The following is a 19676-nucleotide window of genomic DNA, read 5'->3' as shown; positions in this document are numbered from 1 at the left end:
GCAACCCTCGGACCAATGACTACGAGGTTGGTAGGCGGGACCCTGAAACTGGGTAGTTTGGTTGTGGCCGAAGAGTAAACAAAATGTCATGTGATCAAGCACGAACTTACAGTCTATGCCGTAGATGCTCCCACTTTTCTGTGGTCCTTTGTTGATTTGACAGTAGGACCTTAACATAATCATTTCAGGTTTAATTGCAGGGAAAGGTATGAATACATTTTTGAAATATATTTAATGTAACTGCACCTCTTTCAACCATACAAAACGTCTGTTTACAAGTATTACCTCTGCCTTTTGTGATGTGGAAATCATATATAGTGATTTGTGATACCTACAAATAAAATCACCTGATATTTAAAATGATATGATAATATGACCCATTTCATTGGTCAGTTTTAGTGAGGTCTCATTTCTTAAAAGGGACACTCAATTGATTTTAAGATAATCCTTTATTGATCCCCAAGAGAGGACATTCGGGTGTTGCAGAACAAGGTAGAAATAAGAATAGAATAGTATTAGTTATTTTTTTAACAGTCAAAGATCAGCTTTCTAGCAACACTGAGTCGTTGAAAACAGTTAGTGATTTTTTCTGTGAAAGAGTTTGTTAAATCTTAGAAAAAACCTGAAATCTCAGTTAGAGCTTGGAGTTTTATGACACAGGCATTTACCAGGCAGGGAGGGTCTAATTAAAAGATGCCATTGGGAAAATTATGGGAAATGTAGGATTAAGTGTTTCCAGACCTTGACCTAGGGACTAAAAGTCAGGACAGATCGGCCTCTGCTGCATCAATTTTTGTGCACAAACACTTTCAGTGTTTCATTTCCTACTTCTAAAGAGATCCCCTTTTTTTTTTTTTTAACTCTCTTTTGAGTATATAAAAGGTGTCACATCCAACAACATATCCATCCCATCACGCAAGAGGTAGGTCAGTGTTTTGCTTTACAATGCTATTATGCTCTCTTAAAAGAATTTTACTGTTTCACTGTCATTAATTGCACCTCCTTACTGATTTTTATATATATATATATATATATATATATATATATATATATATATATATATATATATACATACATACATACATACATACATACACACACACAGTCATTAAAAAAGACCTTTAACATCATTACTATTACTACCCTTCCTGTCTCTGTTGATTTGCATTAAACAATAAAATGAAATCTCAGAAATGAATCACTTGATATGCAAGATGAAAAGAACCAACAGTAATGCACATACTAATCCTTTTTCTCTCCTAGGATCCAGTTTAACAGAAATGACGGACTCTTTAAATTACAGCGAATATGACTATTCTGATGAAGTCTGTGAAAAGGGAGCGGTGGTCAAATTTGGATCCATTGTCATTCCTGTCTTCTTCTCTCTTGTGATCACACTAAGCCTCATCGGAAACATCCTCGTCCTTGTAATCCTGGCTTTGTTTGAAAACCTCAAGTCTCTCACCAACGTTTTCATCCTAAACCTGGCCATTTCTGACCTTGTTTTCACCACCGGTCTTCCCTTCTGGGCCCATTACCATATCTGGGGATGGATGTTTTCAGAGACCCTCTGCAAAATTGTGACTTTTGTTTTCTTCACTGGGTTTTACAGCAGCGTCCTCTTCCTGACCGTCATGACCATCTACAGGTATCTGGCGGTGGTGCAGCCTCTCCCTGACATGAGCACTCAGAAACTCAGCTCCGGGGTTTTCGTCTCTGTCCTACTGTGGATGATCAGCATTGGAGCAGCCATGCCCTCCCTGCTCTACAGCTCCCTCGTCGTAATCCACCACAAGGATGAACACTCCCAAGGCTGCGAATATGATGCTACCCTGTGGAAAAACATTAGTATCTCCCAACAGAATCTTTTCTTCTTGGTTGCTTTTGCAGTGATGGCTTTCTGCTACATTCAAATACTTAGGAAAATCACAAAATCAAGATCTCACACGAAGAACAGAGCAGTTAAGCTAGTCTTCTGTATTGTGGCTGTGTTCTTCATCGGCTGGGTGCCGTACAATGTTGTCATCTTTCTGAAGATCTTGGATGACCATTTGGTTCCACCATTTCATAACTGCGAAGCAAGTATCCAGCTCGACTATGCATTCTATATGTGCCGGCTCATTGCTTTCTCCCACTGCTGCCTGAACCCTGTCTTTTATGCATTTGTTGGCGTGAAGTTTAGGAGGCATTTGAAGTCAATGCTGCATCGACTGTTCATTTGCCAAATGCCAGTCGAAGAACAGCATGTTAGAGTGCAAAACTTCTCACGTGGGTCATTGTACTAGTTGCTGTTGAGGTACATCATTTTCTTGCATTCAATTCTTCACTTCTGATTTAAAACATGACAATGTCCAGTGTGTATTTAGTAAAATCTGTTTAATCTCAGCATAAGTATAGGAACTGGTTTTAGATTTGCCGTTTGTAGCAAGCTGCGTTCAGTATTCAAATCTGACTTTTGCTGTTTTTCTACAGCGTGCAAGTGCCTGTGTTTGTCATAATATGTAGTTTGTACGGGATCAATTGTTATTTGCTGGCACTTTAAAAGGAGGTCATGTTTTTCATGGGCTTGTACAAAACGTATTAATTAGTCGCAGTGGATGTGGAGCCATTATAGCAAATATGTTCATATGATTTATGATGATGTCCATTTAAGATTACTTTTGTGATGGTGAGTTCTCACTCAAATTACTGTAATTATGACTTATTCTGTAAATGTAATACAGTGTGTTTAATACAGTACAGTTTTTTAAATATTTTTTTTAATTATGAAAGGAGTTTGCTAGTAAGCCCATTGTTGTGATGCTTGCAAGATGTTAAAATAGTCTGCTCTCATTTGAGTCTATTCAATTTTCAATATTCAGGTGGCTTACAGGTGGATTAGTGTAGAATAGAACTTGAAGGATAATAATGTCAACCATCGCAAAAAAATTAAGCCATTTAATGGTCCCAGTCAGTGAAAAGCTTTGTAAAATATTTGCATTTCTTGGTCCCTCTGTGCATTAAAAACCACAATAACTTTTTTAAACTGACATGTTTTTTCATTATGAGCCTTTATCAAATGTTGACTGATGGTAAAAATGCATCTCTACCAAATTAAATGTCCATTAACTTCAAATGAGTATTTAAAACAATCTGCATAGATTTGCATCTATTAAAGATAAATGAAAGACTTTTGATTTTGTCTGTTTCTATGGACAAGAGCAATGAGTAAAACCTCTTTTTTTGTGTAAAGGATTTTTTGATAAGGAAAGACTTCAAGATGTAAGACATGACAACACAGTCTACATGAACAATGCAAGGGAATAGAAAAGATAATATCCAACATTAAAAAAACATGACAATAAAGGATAAATTGGAAAATCATAAAAACAAAAGTGTGAACAATCAGGTACGGAGCTGATGGCTCTTTGCAGAAAGGTGAGGCCCTCTAGTGGGCCGTCATTTAGTGGGAACTTTTTTCACACTTCAATTTTTTCAGCAGCAAGGGAAACCGAAATACAGCCTTCATCTGGTCCGCACCACATTTGTGGAAACTGATTACCTCAAACTTTTTAAGTAGTGGTAATAATATTTGAATAAACCTTAACTTAAATATAATACATTTTTAAAAAACATTTAATTTCTGCATACTAGACTAAGTAATTGACTGCTTGATCAGATAATTAACCAGCAAGAATTTTGATAAGAAATTTGTTTTCATTCTTTTTTGCAATAATGTTGAACATTCTCTATTTCCAGATTCTTATTGAGATACGTATTTTGATGTGTTTTGTGGAAAACACAGTATGCATTTATTCCATCAGCAGCACTTTTACTTAAATAATATAAAAGGGAGCTTTAAATGTGTAGTTCATGCCAATGAAGGGGATGCCAACAGTAACCTTTTCACTGTACACATTTTAGCATTGTTTTGAGATATACTACAAATAAACACAAACCTTTCATCTCTTTAAACCTGTCAGTTGCTGGAAGAGGTATTCGAGTTGCTTTTCAGTAGTACATTTCATATTACTTGTCGTTGATAGACATTTCTGTGAGTCCACTGAGTACTTACATTGCAGGTTTTGAAGACGTCAGTCATCCGTTAGCAGGTTCACTGGGAGGTCACGGAGGGTCAGATGGGCACCTCGTGTTGTTCCTAGATTGACAATCAAAATTATTATTATTATACAATATTTTTACGGCACATCAAGCCATAAAGTATAATAGTTCTACCAATGTAATTCTAAGATAATAATAATATTGATAGCAATAACAACAAAGCCATCCAGCTGCATCTACTAAAACACAAGTCAAGAAGAGATTTGGAAGCCAGTGCAGTAGGGCTGGACCCAAATATTCGACTATTCCTTCATTGGGTTGGTATTAAGTTTTCAATTTTGGGATGTGGAGATTCGCACAAGCACCTACAGTTCTGTCCCGCGCAACGCTGCACACACACCAGCTTGCACTGCCCTTTTCAGTTTCTTTCTTGCTGTATCATACAGCGACAGATACATACAGGCTGCTATCTGTCCGCTTTCAACTTTCATTGTCAGTTGTGTGTTTTACTGCCCAAAAAACAAAGTGATCAAGTACCGGAAAACTTACAAAAGTAAATGCAAATGAGAAATGACAATTGAAAGTAGATGGCTCTGTCCTCCTAGTCATCACAAGACAATATCATAATCAAATTTCATTATTATAGTACAGAAGACCCAATCTTTATTGACTGACCATTATGTGATCAACAATGTTGCTATGGCAAAGGTAATCTTAAACTCACCTGAAGGCCATAAATCCTGAGGATCTCTGCAGGGCCTCTGCTCTCTTGGCCTTCTGCCTGTACAGGGCAATCAGTTGTGGTGTGTATCGCTCAAGTTCGCAGTAGAATTGGTTGCATAGGTTCAACATTTGTAAAGCGTTGAACTCAGCAAACACCTGCAAACACATAAATGTATGCAGATTAATGGTTTCCAACTTGGGGCTTGACAGAAAAACATAATGCATTAATTACTTGCTTTAAGCAGGATGGCTGGCCGGGCAAAAATAATATCGTTTTTACCTGAGAAATGCATTGACAAAAGAAAATGCAGGGTCATCCTGCAAATTCCTTTAACCTAACTTAGGTTTTGCTGCATCAAAATGAAAGACTATGTGGCTAAGAATCGAGTTAGCCAATCAAATACATTTTAAACTAGACTAATTGTATAATATTTCATCATTTAACTTCTATCTGAAGCAACATTTGCACACCAATACAGACCCTTGTGTTTTTTCTCAACAGACAATTTCAGTCAGTTACTAAATAGCTTAAGAACCATAAAGGAGTCATTCAACCATCTCATCATAAGTTTATAACAGCCTTTAACAGAGCCTACAGTGAAAAATGTTTACACTTAATACTGTAATAGATCTACAGTTTTCTCGGCTTAGTTACCAGTGTATTTGGTACATATAGCTAAATCCAACATTTCTGCAAGAAATCCTCCCTTCATAAAAATGATAATGTTCAGTTTTTATTGCAACTGTATGATCGTTTTGGATCACATGGACTGGTGTTGCTGATATTTTGTCTATCCCTATCAGTGAGGCCATGCTAAATAAAAGAGACTCAGCTGTTTATAACGCAATACAGTTCACTACATCTGCCAAAATGAACAAATAATAATATTAAATTTAAATAAAAACTGAACATTCCTCACCAACTTTCATTACCACAGAGGAAAAATATTCCTTTACAAATACATATTACAGCCACTTCAGATGAGGCAACTTGTGTCAGCAATTGAACGGCTGACGGGTTTATTAGGTTCACCGCTGATGAAATGAAACATTCAGCCGTGTAGCAACACTATTTCAGTATACATCTTACCAAAATGTCTTTGAAGCTCAAGGAAACTCAGAGGTCAGGTACACTTGAGAGGACAGATTTATTAAAACAGATATAAGTTAAATATAAACATATTAAATACTTATCATACAAACATAATTACACAGTTCCAACTGATCTGACTTGAAAATCTCCCAACTGGAGGGGTTTTCATATCATATTTAACCTTGAGCAAGACACTTAACCCCTAGTTGATCCAGAGGCATGCAATCTCTGGCAGACATAGCAATTGGAAGTCGCTTTGGATAAAAGGGTCGGCTAAATGTATTTAAAAAACTAGGCTCATATTGTTCCACATTATGAATGTTTTTACTTTTGAGGAACCGTACATCTTACTACAAACACTGCGTTCAGAAACCGCTTGTTAACTTATATGAAGGTAGCGCTCGACTGTCTCCACAGTAAAGGACTAACGTAACGCTGAAGGGGGCTTTCACACCTGAAAGTCCGCACCAAGGTCCGAACCAAAGTTCATGTTTTGATACATTCGGTTAGTCTTGGTTTGGTTACACACTGCAATTCTACAACCGCACTAAAGAAATTTACATGAGAGACTTGCGTCCTGTCGTCATCATCTATGTGGGCTGCCTCTCCTTATACTTGACATTGATTGGTTTATTAAACAACTCAGCGGGTAGCCTATCTTTGACAAGAATGAATGAATAAATAAAAAATGAACATGTGCATATTTGCCACTGTATTATTATTATGGCATTACGATCTGCAGCACCAACTATACTGAAGCCTAGTTCAAATTCGCAATTAAAGTCCTCGTTGTGCGAACATTATAATGTCGCTGACAGGAAAGGAGGAGAAAGCAGCAAGCAATCTTTCTGCACCTCCGTTTCAGGAGAAACCAAAGATGTATGTGGCAGTGTGCTTCTATAATGGCCATCTGTTTGAAAAGATGATCTGTCACGGGAGATTTATATTTGTGTCCTTATTCCAGTGCATTTCTCCATGCATTTGTTTGTTTCCGGTTTACATGACAACCGCCAAAATTCCTGTAAATAGTCTGAAAGTCTGAACCATCCAAAAAAAAAAATGATTTCAAACCAGAAACGAACCAAACCATGGTTAAGTTTGATCTGGACCGAGACCTCTTTTAGTCGGACCAATTTGGTCCGGACCGTGGTCCATAGTATCACACCTGCAATTTTGGTTTGGACCAAACAGAAAAATGCGAAAGTCCTGACGAAATGAGGTAGGTGTGAAAGACCCCAAAAAGAAGTAGTATCGGTCCGGATCAAACTGAACCATGGTTAGGCTTCCGATTGGGCAGTATATACCTAGAGGTCTGAAATCTGAACTAGATTATTCCACAGAGGCTAAAGTTTCAATCAAACATAGTTTCAGATTTGTGAAACCTTTATTCAATTTGTGAAAATACTTTAAAGGATGATTTATCTGCTTTTTTCATGTGTAGACCACATCAGATCAGGTCCAGATCCATAACCACTATACCTAGAGCTCTCAAATCTGGACTAGATTGTCCCAGAGAGTTTCAGTCAAACATTGATTGAAACTTCTGGCTGTCAGAAGAGATGCTCAGTTCAAGAACTGCATTCAAGGTTTTACTATGTCTCCAGGCAGACTCTTTTGGACTTCACTCTATGGAGAAATTAATTGGCAGAAAACGTGGCTCATTGTAGACAAATTCTGTCTTAACAACAAAGTAAAAGAAGTAGGCTATCCTTTAAGATATTACATCATATATCCGGTAAAAAAGACGTTTCAGAAATTTAGATTGAATATTAATCAATTACATGAAGAATCAATTTGTCATTTGTTTTATCAATGTATATACTGTAGAATGTTTTGGTTGGATGTTGAACTTTATATAAAAAGGAATGCGGCAAACTGACTCCACATACTGCCTCCGGTCATCCCAGCGTACGATTATAAAATAAAGTCACAGAACAGAAAAAACCCCCACTTCCACAGCACTGCAAAGAAAGCTGGGTTCTCTCAAACTTTGTAAATGAGTTATTAATTAACGTTAACAGTTTTTCAATCAACATTGTGCTATGTTGGGCAAGGGGCGTGTCAGAGGTGTTACCCAATCAGCTGCAACACATTTGTAAACACAGCTGTGGTTATAAATGCAGTAAAAATCAGCGCACTTCCATACACAACTGTCTGTTCACTGTTTCCGTTATATGTAATGTATGTAATATCTGTTTTGCTATGTTTTGTCCGCTGAATTCAAACTTCGTGGCGTACGAAGCTTGGACGGTCAGGTAGAATGTCATGTATATAACCGGCAACACGCGCTTTGTGAAAGTAAAACGTGCACACTGTATGTTAAACGTACCGTCATTGGACTGTGGTAAGTCTCTCCTACTTATTAAACCATTGGTTTGTATTTTAACAGAACCAGTGTTGTAGAATAACTTGATATTGATGTTCACCATGAACTCCAGCTGGCTGGTTTTATATTTAAACAGAATTCCGTAGGGCTAACGTGACTGAGTTGATGGCTTAAATGTGCCAATAAATTGAGAAGTGAAGTAAACTAGACCGTGTTGGCAAGAGGTAACGTTAACATTGTCATCGTGGAAAAGTAATTTTGCTGTAATAGTTGTAATCTTCGATATATCACTTAAAATTTCAGAGTCCTCTAGGAGCTGGCTAACGTTGAACAAGCTAACTTTAGATGTACTGTAGATATCCCTGTCGAACAATTTGCGGGGATTTCTACAAGGACGTAGCAAATTAGTGTTGTATGAATAAGTAACTTCCTATTTAGTAGTAAGTAGTGTTACCTTACTGAATTATTTTCACAGCCCTTTCCAAAGTGTGTTTGGCAGTCATGTTAGCTAGTTAAATTAATTTTGCTTTGTTAATGCTTGTATGTTGTTCCAGAAATGTAAGTTGCTTTGGATAAAATTGTCTACCAAATGACAATGTCTTCTCAGTAATGTTAAGTTAAAGAAACATTGCTATAGTTGGTGGTCTTGACAAACTGCTATGTTTCTTTTAGGGATGGGTATTAAATGAGCTCCAGCTCCAAATTATTAAATATTGTAATGTTGGTATTGATAAGCTGCAACGTCACTGGTTCTTTTATCTCTGCTTCTTAAGATTTGGTGTGAGTTTGTTTAATATAATGCTGCAGCATCTGCCTCATACACACCAAGCAAAGTCAGAAGACCTGGTAAAGTGAACAAGGTGGAGTGTATTCCACTTACAATTGCCATATGTTAAAGGTGGCGCGCCTCTGGAACAACAAAGAGTTAAGTGTCTTGCTCAGGGACACATTTATGGATGCGTCACAATTGAAATCAAGCGCAGGTCTCTCTCACCAAAGGCATGTGTCTTATCCACTGTCCCACAGCCAATAAGTATGCTCATTACTATATGTAGACTATGTAAACTTATTTAGCAAGTTTTGCTTTTGGGTGTAGTGTATTCAAAATCTTACTCTACTTGTTGTTCACAGATGTGGTAATAACAATGTTACAAAATTATGTGGAATTGCATATTTCTTTATTGGAAAATTGTTAAATTTCACACCCTGCGAAAGCATGTTTTAATCCCCACAGACATTATTTTTATTTCTAAATGTACCTGCTTTGCATTTGCCTCGACTTCTCCCTGCACTCACACACCTTTACGTTTGGTCTCTCACTGCAAACACTTTCCCTGCCTCTCTGTCGCTGTCTGCAGCCCAGAATTTCTCCATAAGCAGTAGGTTATGTTTAAAAAAAAAAGACACAAAAGAAAAGACACAGAACTCGTAATTTTTCTGGATATTTCCACCCGTGACCCTTTTTCATGGCAGCAGGTGCACCGCATGCCAGCTTGTTTAATTACATAGCCCATCAATGTAATCATCCATCCCAGTGATTCATTGTTGACATCGTCCAATGCCAGAGTGTGAGTGTGTTCTCTCTAAATGGAGTTAGTTACAAACAGTAACTGCATTAGTTTAAAGGCCCAGAATCTTGGTGATGACAGTTGGTGAACTTATTTAATTGGCGAGCTAACTAACGGCTAACATGCTAATCAGTTTGGCTAGTGCTAAGTAGGGATGTGGATCGAGACCCGGTTCCAAAATTTCTCAAAGTCAATGTCCGAGCTTAGCAATACTGCTATCAAGACTAGTGGATCCTATAATGTAACTTTATGTCTCGAAATACACCTGTCTGTAAGGGAAATCATTTCTGTTCTCAGTCTGTCTCCTGTAGGCTGTTTACTAGCACAGCTAATAATAATTTTTATTTGTAGAGCACTTTTCAAAAACAAGTTACAAAGTGCTTCAACAAGTGCAAAGACAATACAATACCTAATTCTAAATCACACTGGGAGCCAGTGTAATGAAGCTAAAATAGGGGTAATGTGGTCATATTTCTTTGTTCTGGTTAAAAGCCTGGCAGCTGAGTTCTGGACAGTCTGGAGTCGATCAGTAGATTTTTGGGTTAAACAAGTGAAAAGGTTGCAATAATCCAGGCGTTATGAGATGAAGGCATGTAAAATGTTCTCATGTCCTTAAAAGTTAATAGATTGAATTTTTGCTATATTTCTAAGTTGATAAAAACATGATTGAACAAGCTTTGTGGTGTGCTGCTCGAAATTTAAACGTAGCCTATCAATGTAATCGTCATGTAATGTCAGTTACCCAAATGTAAAAAAACCCAAACAAGCTAAATAGCTGTCTGCAGCCTTAAAATTTGGAACATTGTTGTAAACTCAGCTGCTGGCTGAGAAACCAGCCGCTCCTCCTACCAGGTAACGTTACCTGCAGGCAGTGAATAACAGCAGAGGGGAGGAGGAAGGTCTGATACAGACTGAGTTTTTATTCTTTCTAAACGTCACTATTCATGATGTAAACAAATGTTGCTGCTCTAGAAACAGCATTTAGCTGTATTAAATTCCAATCTTATAAATTTTAAAACAACCACGCCGATAATATGCACACTTCAATAAGTTTATTGCAAGTTATATGTTATCACGATATATACCAATATTATCGCACATTGAATATTTTCCTCATACCATGCAGGCCTACCTCATGCCCGTTGGGTCTAGTCTTACGAAATAACCGTCACCAAATAATAAAGTATTGCTAGTGTTATCATTAAACAACCGGCCATCCTGGTGATGCATCACTCCATGAAACCTCATCCCACCATCACCGCCACGCTGCTGGACTTCATGCGCTGGGTAACAACACCTGCCACACTCAGTGTGGGGGTTTGTATGGGGGAATAGAAGCATGAAGGTGTGTCAGGAGGACGACGTCTGGCTGCTCTGCTGCCTCACCCTCTCCATTTACACCAACACTCAGATCGAGATCTGAATGTTTCTATCTCAGTTCCCAGATAAGACGCTGTGGAGTGTTTAGGTGCTCAACATGATCGTAGCCATCATCGACTCCAAACAGGTAACAGCTGATCAGGACTCGCCACTGCAGAACCTTTAGGCTGGTTCTGATCCAGGTTGTGTTCAGTAAGCAGATCTCTCTGTGTTTCAGCTGCAGGAGCTGATGTGTCACATGATGATGGGGACCCTGGTGATATTCATGAAGGACTCTGTGCTCAACATCTCTCAAAGGACACCCATCGTCTTTTTCTTGTGTCCAGTTTAGTCTCTAGACTGGGAGACCTTCGAGCAGTACAGCACCTGGCAGCAGTTCCTGGCTCACAGGATCCCCCTGGAGGCCATCATCCCCATCCTGCAGCACCTTAAATATAAAGGTGAGTGGTGTCCAGGAAAGGGTCCCTGTCCTCCAGTCTGATCAGTCCTGTGACTCCTCCTCGTCTTTGAGTTCCTAGAACACCCGGAGGCCTTGTCTTGTCTGCTGCTCCACAGAGAGAAGTACGACAGTAACACACCTGGACACTCGTCTTAGAGACTCCTGGGCCCCCGTTAACATCTGTGTCCCAGGCCGAGTGAGAAGATGGTCCTGAGTCGTCCCGGTCACCTCAAGGACCAGTTCACCACCAGCATCCTGAGACACTTGGTGTCCAATCAGGGCTTAAACAGTCAGTATTTGAAGCCTACTGTTTCACACAATCTTTAATGATTTTCAGTAAACTACAGTAACACTCAAAGCATGGCTGCCTCCTCCTCGTTCAAATGACAAGCGAATGCGAGTGGCTGAAAGTGACAGTGAAAGTTAACGGAGGATAAGATCAGCATTAAGTTGTCAGCTTACAGCTCTGTCTAATGTACACCTTGATAGTTAAATTAAAAGTACGGTGTTGACCACTGGGGAGCTGAGGTTAGTAATGTTAAAGCGAATTACGGATGCAAACTACCATTAGTCCTTTTAAGCTAATGAGGACATTATTCTTTTGGATTTTGATGTACAAATGAAATGCTTGTAGTAATGCAGAAGGGAAGGCATGTTGCCTATTTATGCTAATTTCTACAAATGTATAAAGCAGTAAATTAAGACACAAAAGGCAACATGAAAATCCTATCTGTAATGATTGTGAGGTCATGTGTTTTCCTGCCATTATAAGGTGGTGAGGCTCAAAACTGCTTGGTGCTGCGCAATGAATATAAAATCATTGTGGAGAGCATCAAAACTAACCAAATGAATTTTCCCAGATCAAATGGTTAGAATTCAACCCCAGTAGACTTATTTAGCATGTTTTGCTCCCCTGAGTTTATCCATCAGCAGTAGGTTGTGTTACCTACCAGTGACCCATTTTTCACGTCAGCAGGTCCACCGCATGCCAGCTTGTTAATTACGGAGCTTGTCAAGGTCATCGTTCATCCCGGTGTTTCGTTGTTGACATCGTCCGATGCCAATTTTGTAGACATCACTCAATGCTGATTTGAATACATTGATTTACTCTGCAAGTAATTTTGTGACTGTATTTCCTTTTGTGCGTTTCTTCTAAGTCGTGATAGGTTTTAAATTTCATTCATAAATGGTCTTAGACCTTAGCGCTGCTTTTGACACCATTGATCACAACATCATGTTAGACAGACTGAGGCACTGGGTGGGGATCTCTGGTACTGCCCTAGAATGGTTTTCATCCTACCTGTCAAATAGGAAGTTTTGCGTGTCTGTAAACAACTATGTCTTTTCGTTCTGTCCAGTTAAATATGGTGTGCCTCAGGGGTCGGTCTTACGACCCATTTTGTTTTCCTTGTATCTGCTTCCCCTTGGACATATTATCCATAAACATGGCATTTCTTTTCATATTTATGCTGATGACACACAAATATACTTGCCCGTCAGATCCACAGACCCTGGAATGCTGAGTTCACTTAACAACTGCCTTTGTGAAGTAAATAAAACAAAACAGAAATCCTGGTCATCGGGTCTCAGCAGATGGCAAATCAAATACTGCCATCTGCTGGTTCCCTAGTAAATCACATTAAGCCTGTGGCAAAGAACCTTGGTGTTTGGTTTGATAGTAATTTAAATTTCGAGCAGCACACCACAAAGCTTGTTCAATCATGTTTTTATCAACTTAGAAATATAGCAAAAATTCAATCTATGTTAACTTTTAAGGACACCGATTTTACACGCCTTCATCTCATCATGGATTATTGCAACAGCCTTTTCACCTGTTTAACCCAAAAATCTATTGATCGACTCCAGACTGTCCAGAACTCAGCTGCCAGGCTTTTAACCAGAACAAAGAAATATGACCACATCACCCCTATTTTAGCTTCATTACACTGGCTCCCAGTATGTTTTAGAATTGACTTTAAAATTTTATTGTTCACTTTTAAAGCTCTTCATGGCCTCTCGCCTTGTTATATTTCTGGACTTTTAGTCCCATACACACCAGCACGTACCTTGAGATCCTCGGGCAGAGGTCTGTTGTCTGTTCCAGAGTCTCGACTGAAAACTACTTTTAAAAACAAACTTTTATAGGAGAGCCTTTCCTGATCTTATTTGACTTTATTTTATCCCTTTTATTTTATTCTATTTTACTAGTTTTATATTTATCTTAAACGTGTATTTTAGTTTTTTCAATGTTTTCTTTGAGCACTTTAACTTGTTTTTGAAAAGTGCTCTACAAATAAAAATTATTATTAAATAAGACCAGGTGAAACCTGGATAAACCCTGATATTTTCCCCTTATTTCATCTACCTGACTTAACAATTTGCATAGTGTGGGACTTATTTTAAACAGTCTATATTAGCTATCTTTATTTGCTTATGATTCCATAAAACCCCACATTTAAAGCGCTCTTATATTTAAATAAAAGTGCTGATGGAATAAAATTATGCATAGTCACGTTTTCCACAACACAGTAAAGTAAGTAGTAAAAGGAAATTGACAGATTGTAATCACATAAGTTTGCCCAAGGGTGGATAAAACTACTGTGAGGCATGAGAGTGGAGGACATAGTCTTCCAAAACTTAAATGCATTTAACATGAGCTTTTAACTGTTTGTGTACCAAGTAGAAGACTAGATGCTGATGGAGAACAGTGTTTTGTTGTGTTAGTTATATTGAATTGTTTTGAACAAAATTATTGCTAGGGACAATTCAGTAGTCGTTGGATATTGGTAGGGCTGCTGTCCCTATTCTACACCTTTGAATTTAATTAAAATCACTACAGTTTTCTGGCTGATTAGATTTATTTTTTTTCTCCTGGGAGCAAGTAATGGTCATTCTAAGATGACATGAAACACCCTATTGAAAAAGCAAATTCGACCGTCTGAAGATGACAGAACACCCTATAAAGCTTCCATTTTACTTCAACTTTATCAGTTTCATTGGGGAAACCCTAATTGCAAGAAAGAAACTAATTCTCAACCTACCTTTATTAGGTTAAGAAATAATATTCATTGAATTAGGCTTAAATAATAACCTTAATAAATATTGATGTGGTTACTTATTGAGGAAAAATTTAGCTTGTATGCAATATAATATTGCACCATCCAACCATGTAATGATAATTCTGTTCTCCCTCAGTGTGTGCATGTGTGCTTCCTTCATGCATGTAATGGAAAACAGTTGGCCACCCTGGATTGGACAATCAGAAGTTGATTGCTGCCTTGTGATTGGTACATTGAATGACAGCAGGCTTTTTAAGCCCCCAGCTGACAGCAATCTTTGCTTCACTCTGCTACTTGCAACTATGTGCTAGTTGTTGAATGAGAACCTTTGCAAGCAGAGAAACTTCAGCACAGTGATTTTAAATGTTTGTAGAAGTCTTGTCTGTTTAAGGTTGTTTGCGGATCTTGTTAATTTGGGCACAGCTCATCTCTGAAGACTGCTACTTTGTAATTTCCTTGCGTTGTGGTGAGACACCTCATTTCCTATTTCCTCTAGACTGGGGATGTAACAATATTTATTTAATAAATCTTGCATAACTTTTGTCCTTTTGAACAGACTCAATAGGAATCAGTTTTGAAACGACACATTTTGTGTTTAGAAAGAAATTCTTATGAATTGAGACTGAATGAAAACACACATGGTCTGTTGTTCACTTTCTGGATAGGACTAAGAACCTGTAGAGTACAATGGCTATCCAAGTACATGAAGGGTTTTTTTGCCCCTTGAACTGACTTTAGAGCCACTTAGTAAACTCTGTATAATTTTTATATATATATATCTCTGAAATAATCACCGTTTCTCCGGACAGGGATTTGAAAAATAACAAGTGAGAACAGCAAGCAGCTCTGTTCAATTCTTATCCAGCCTGAAGGTAGGATGTGGGTTTTTTTTTTTTCTTCCAGGTGGATACTTTCAAAGGTGTCTTGCTAGTTCTCAAACATAGCCTTGTAGCTTTAATTTGCTTCCAGATTACCCCTTTACAACTATGTATTATGTTTCCACCATAAACAGATTTATCTAAAGCAATTGGAGACATGATCACTGCACCTAAAATCTGTAGGCAATATTACCACTGCTCCAGGCTAAGTGGGAGGATAACATCCCATTGGTTAATATTTGTACAAAAGTTTAATCCAGGCGATTTATCTCAAACTAAAATTGTTCAGCACAGCAAATAAATGGCACCATTCTGCCTGGTCAAACCCCTTCTTGGTGCTGTGAGAGGTGACCACAAGATCACATAGGCTGGAGTTAAAATTGGTATATATAAAAAACATTTCCGAGGTTAGAGAAGGAGTTTCTACCAGGGATAAATCTGTTCTGAACCAGTGTGACCAGGTATCTGGTCCACATTAAGGAGCCTCCTCCAGATCCTTGCCCCTTTTCAGAATAAGTGTTATTTCTGCCTCACCTTATTTGAGATAAGAGATTAAGCATAGAAGGTGTGAGTGCGTCAGCGAACCTTCAGGGCCTGGGGTTTTGAATCCTTTCAAAATAGTTTCTTTTAGCTCCTCAGGGGTGATGTCTTTGTTTAGGAAGGTGTAATCCTCGTGTAAGAAAAGGAAGAGTAAGATTTCCAACAAAGCTTTACATATGGTGGGGTCCAGCATTTGTTTTGGAGGAATAAAAAGTTTGCTCCGTGTTTGGCTTAATGGCTCTGGATTTCTGTGATTGTAATTCACCATGGTATTAGATGTAACAACGACAAATGGGTGTATGAAAAGTACATTAATTGTTGGCTTTCTTTCAGAAGAGTTATATCAGATTCGACTGCTGGAGCAATGTTACTCACGTCTTTGTCTAGCATGGCTGAAGAACCCCATACACCAGCTTCACAACAGAGCTCTCTCCATGTCGAGGGATGCAGTCGTGGGTGTACAGAGTGAACAGGAGGGGGCTGAGCACACATTCCTGGGGGGCTCCGGTGTTGAGCACTAAAGTGGAGGAGGTGTGACCACCAATCCGAACTGACTGGGGTCTGTTAGTGAGAAAGTCCAATATCAATAAATATAGTTTGCCAATCAGTTTCATGGGGGAGATTGTGTTGAACAGCATTCTGATGTAGGTGCTGCTTTCCTTAAGGTGTGTGAGGGCAGTGGAGATGGTATCCTCTCTGGACCTGTTCATTCTGAAAGCAAACTGGGCAAACAGGCTGGCTGGGACCCTTATTGCTGAAGAACCAGTTTCTCAAAGCATTTCATCAGAGTGGGGGTGAGTGTTACAAGGCGGTAGTCGTTCAGACTCGACAGGTACGATGGTGGCCGTCTTGAAGCAGGTGGGAAACCTTTTTGAAAATGTCATATCAACTAGCTGATTGGCACAGTGTTTAGTACACCACAAGGGATGTTATCAGACCCAGCAGATTTATACATACAGTGGGGAGAACAAGTATTTGATACAATGCTGATTTTGCAGGTTTTCCTACTTATAAAGCATGTAGAGGTCTGTCATTTTTATCATAGTTACACTTCAACTGAGACGGAATTCAATACAAAAATCCAGAAAACCACATTGTATGATTTTTTTAATAATTGCTCGTTTTTTTAACTCATTCTCCCCACTGTATTTCACTCTCAGGACTTTTGGCTTTGGATAGAGCCCTCACCTCATTTATCCAGGCTTTCTGGGTGGGGAATGGTTTGATTTTCTTAGCATAGCAACCATGTAACCAGCCTGAAGCCTGCTTGCTAAAACATATCAATATACAAAATGAAATGTAAAAAAAAAAAAAAAACATGACGAAGTAATTTAATATGTAGTGAGGGTTTTGTAGAACTAAGTCAGACCTACTCATCTGTGTGACGCTACAGCTGTTTTAGACAGTCATGTTAGAAAGTAAGAAACATTTCAGAAGGAAAAGGATCATGCTGATACAATACTGTCAATTATAAATTGGAATTTGTGGTAGCTGAGGATGGTTTTCCATTACACAATGTTAAGAGTCAAGGATCACCATTAGGATCACTGATTTTTGCAATTATGTTTAATACATAGTGAATATATAGTCCAATAAATGTAATAAAACAGAATACATATAAGGAAAAAAGATGACAAATGCTGGAATTATCTGAATCATAAAGAAAATTTCAGAAGTAAGACATTACCTCTGAGATGCTGCTGATATTTAAAAGGAATATCAGAGAGTGATTGTTAACTGACAATTCTTAGAAATATTGAAGGTGGAAATAAGATCAAATTAAGTATTAGATGCAAAGGCCGTAGTAGGGCAACAACCCAGCAGCAGGACCACTACCTCCGCCTTTGTGCAAGGAGGAGCACTGCCAGAGCCATGCAAAATGACCTCCAGCAGGCCACAAATGTGCATGTGTCTGCTCAAACGGTCAGAAACAGACTCCATGAGGGTGGTATGAGGGCCCGATGTCCACAGGTGGGGGTTGTGCTTACAGCCCAACACCGTGCAGGATGTTTGGCATTTGCCAGAGAACACCAAGATTGGCAAATTCGCCACTGGCACCCTGTGAAAGCAGGTTCACACTGAGCACACGTGACACATGACAGAGTCTGAGACGCCGTGGAGAACGTTCTGCTGCCTGCAACATCCTCCAGCATGACCGGTTTGGCGGTGGGTCAGTATGTGTGGGGTGGCGTTCCTTTGGTGGGCCGCACAGCCAGACTGCCATTAGGTACCGAGATGAGATCCTCAGACCCCTTGTGAGACCATATGCTGGTGTGGTTGGCCCTGGGTTCCTCCTAATGCAAGACAATGCTAGACCTCATGTGGCTGGAGTGTGTCAGCAGTTCCTGCAAGAGGAAGGCATTGATGCCAGGTCTGGGAGGAGATCCCTCAGGAGACCATCCGCCACCTCATCAGGAGCATGCCCAGGCGTTGTAGGGAGGGGATACAGGCACGTGGAGGCCACACACACTACTGAGCCTCATTTTGACTTGTTTTAAGGACATTACATCAAAGTTGGATCGGCCTGTAGTGTGGTTTTCCACTTTGATTTTGAGTGACTCCAAATCCAGACCTCCATGGGTTGATTCATTTGATTTCCATTGATAGTGTGATTTTGTTGTCAGCACATTCAACTATGTAAAGAAAGGCGTGTTTAATGAGATTTCATTCATTCAGATCTAGGATGTGTTATTTTAGTGTTCCCTTTATTTTTTTGAGCAGTGTACTAGTCCTTTACATTCACATTTATTTAGCTGATGCTTTTATCCAAAGTCAGGTCACACGCCTTTGGATCAACTAAGGGTTAAGTAAGTGTCTTGCTCAGGGACACAATAGAGGATTGAACCTGGGACTCCCACCAAAGGCATGGTCATATCTCATCGGCACCCCTTAAGGTTATGCTAATAGTTCCTATTCTACACTTTTATAGGTGAACCTGAAACTAAGTGATTAGACTGAAATCTTTGAGAGATTTGCAAGCAGGAAATGTGCTCCCTATCCTATTCAAGCTTAGTTCATATTGGTCAATGTGATGATTTCCTGGAATTGTTTACATCTGTGCCTGTTCTCAGCCAACATCTGTTTTCTATTGCTGATCAACATCGTCTAGTATATTTTCTTGTAAGTCAAGCAATCTGCATGCTGTTGAGAAACCAACCAACTGTGAGAATATTCAGATACAAATCTAATCAGAGGTAAAGGGGAAACTATTTCGTAGATTTTAGCTGTCTGTGGGCAGGTTCAGCAGTGACCTGTGATTGCCCTATAACTTCCTCATTTGGTCTGCTGAGTTGTTGCACTGCTCTCTGGCACGCACTGCATGCCTTATGCTCCTGAAAGGAAAATCCCTTTGTGAAGACACTTAAGACTTTATATTTTTCTTAAAGAGATGCAATTTTTCCTTAATTTCAGTGAGAGTCCAATGTTGCAGGTTTACATCTCGTCTTATGGTTTCATGGAGTTTATAGAAACACTATTTTAAAAGAGGAAGAGTTACCGTTATATATTTAATTATTTTCCACTGGTGTCTTAAAATGCTATGAATCCAAGTTTAAAATGGAACAGAGAGGTCTGAGTGAGAGAGAATGCTTGCCATTTACTTTTAGGCCAAATTCTCTTTAAATTTGTCC

The 19676-nt window shown here is 38.9% G+C and overlaps 1 protein-coding gene and 2 long non-coding RNA genes across 4 annotated transcripts; all 3 read left to right on the top strand.

Moving 5' to 3' along the window:
* The first annotated feature begins 246 nt into the window (after nucleotides 1–246).
* LOC119900804 (chemokine XC receptor 1-like) lies at nucleotides 247–3171 on the top strand. Of its 2 annotated transcripts, none has more exons than XM_038716057.1 (2): nucleotides 247–922; nucleotides 1264–3171. In XM_038716057.1, exon 2 carries the CDS (start codon nucleotides 1281–1283, stop codon nucleotides 2283–2285), a length of 1005 nt encoding a protein of 334 aa, XP_038571985.1. In that variant the 5' UTR covers nucleotides 247–922; nucleotides 1264–1280; the 3' UTR covers nucleotides 2286–3171. The 2 variants fall into 2 exon arrangements, with proteins under 2 accessions (XP_038571985.1, XP_038571986.1); XM_038716058.1 differs by having other exon boundaries at nucleotides 909–926.
* Nucleotides 3172–10972: 7801 nt separating this feature from the next.
* On the top strand, nucleotides 10973–12619 carry LOC119901396. The gene is made up of 3 exons (XR_005444186.1): nucleotides 10973–11258; nucleotides 11349–11571; nucleotides 11650–12619. It is a non-coding gene; the product is annotated as an uncharacterized LOC119901396 (long non-coding RNA).
* A 2135-nt stretch (nucleotides 12620–14754) lies between these two features.
* LOC119901414 lies at nucleotides 14755–16537 on the top strand. The gene is made up of 3 exons (XR_005444194.1): nucleotides 14755–15095; nucleotides 15439–15501; nucleotides 16381–16537. It is a non-coding gene; the product is annotated as an uncharacterized LOC119901414 (long non-coding RNA).
* The last annotated feature ends 3139 nt before the right edge of the window (nucleotides 16538–19676 follow it).

Source organism: Micropterus salmoides, unplaced genomic scaffold (assembly GCF_014851395.1).
Source record: "Micropterus salmoides isolate LMB-PRFRI ecotype aquatic unplaced genomic scaffold, ASM1485139v1 Ms_hic_scaffold_13, whole genome shotgun sequence".
Taxonomy (NCBI): domain Eukaryota; kingdom Metazoa; phylum Chordata; class Actinopteri; order Centrarchiformes; family Centrarchidae; genus Micropterus; species Micropterus salmoides.
This window is presented reverse-complemented; position numbering and strand designations above follow the sequence as displayed.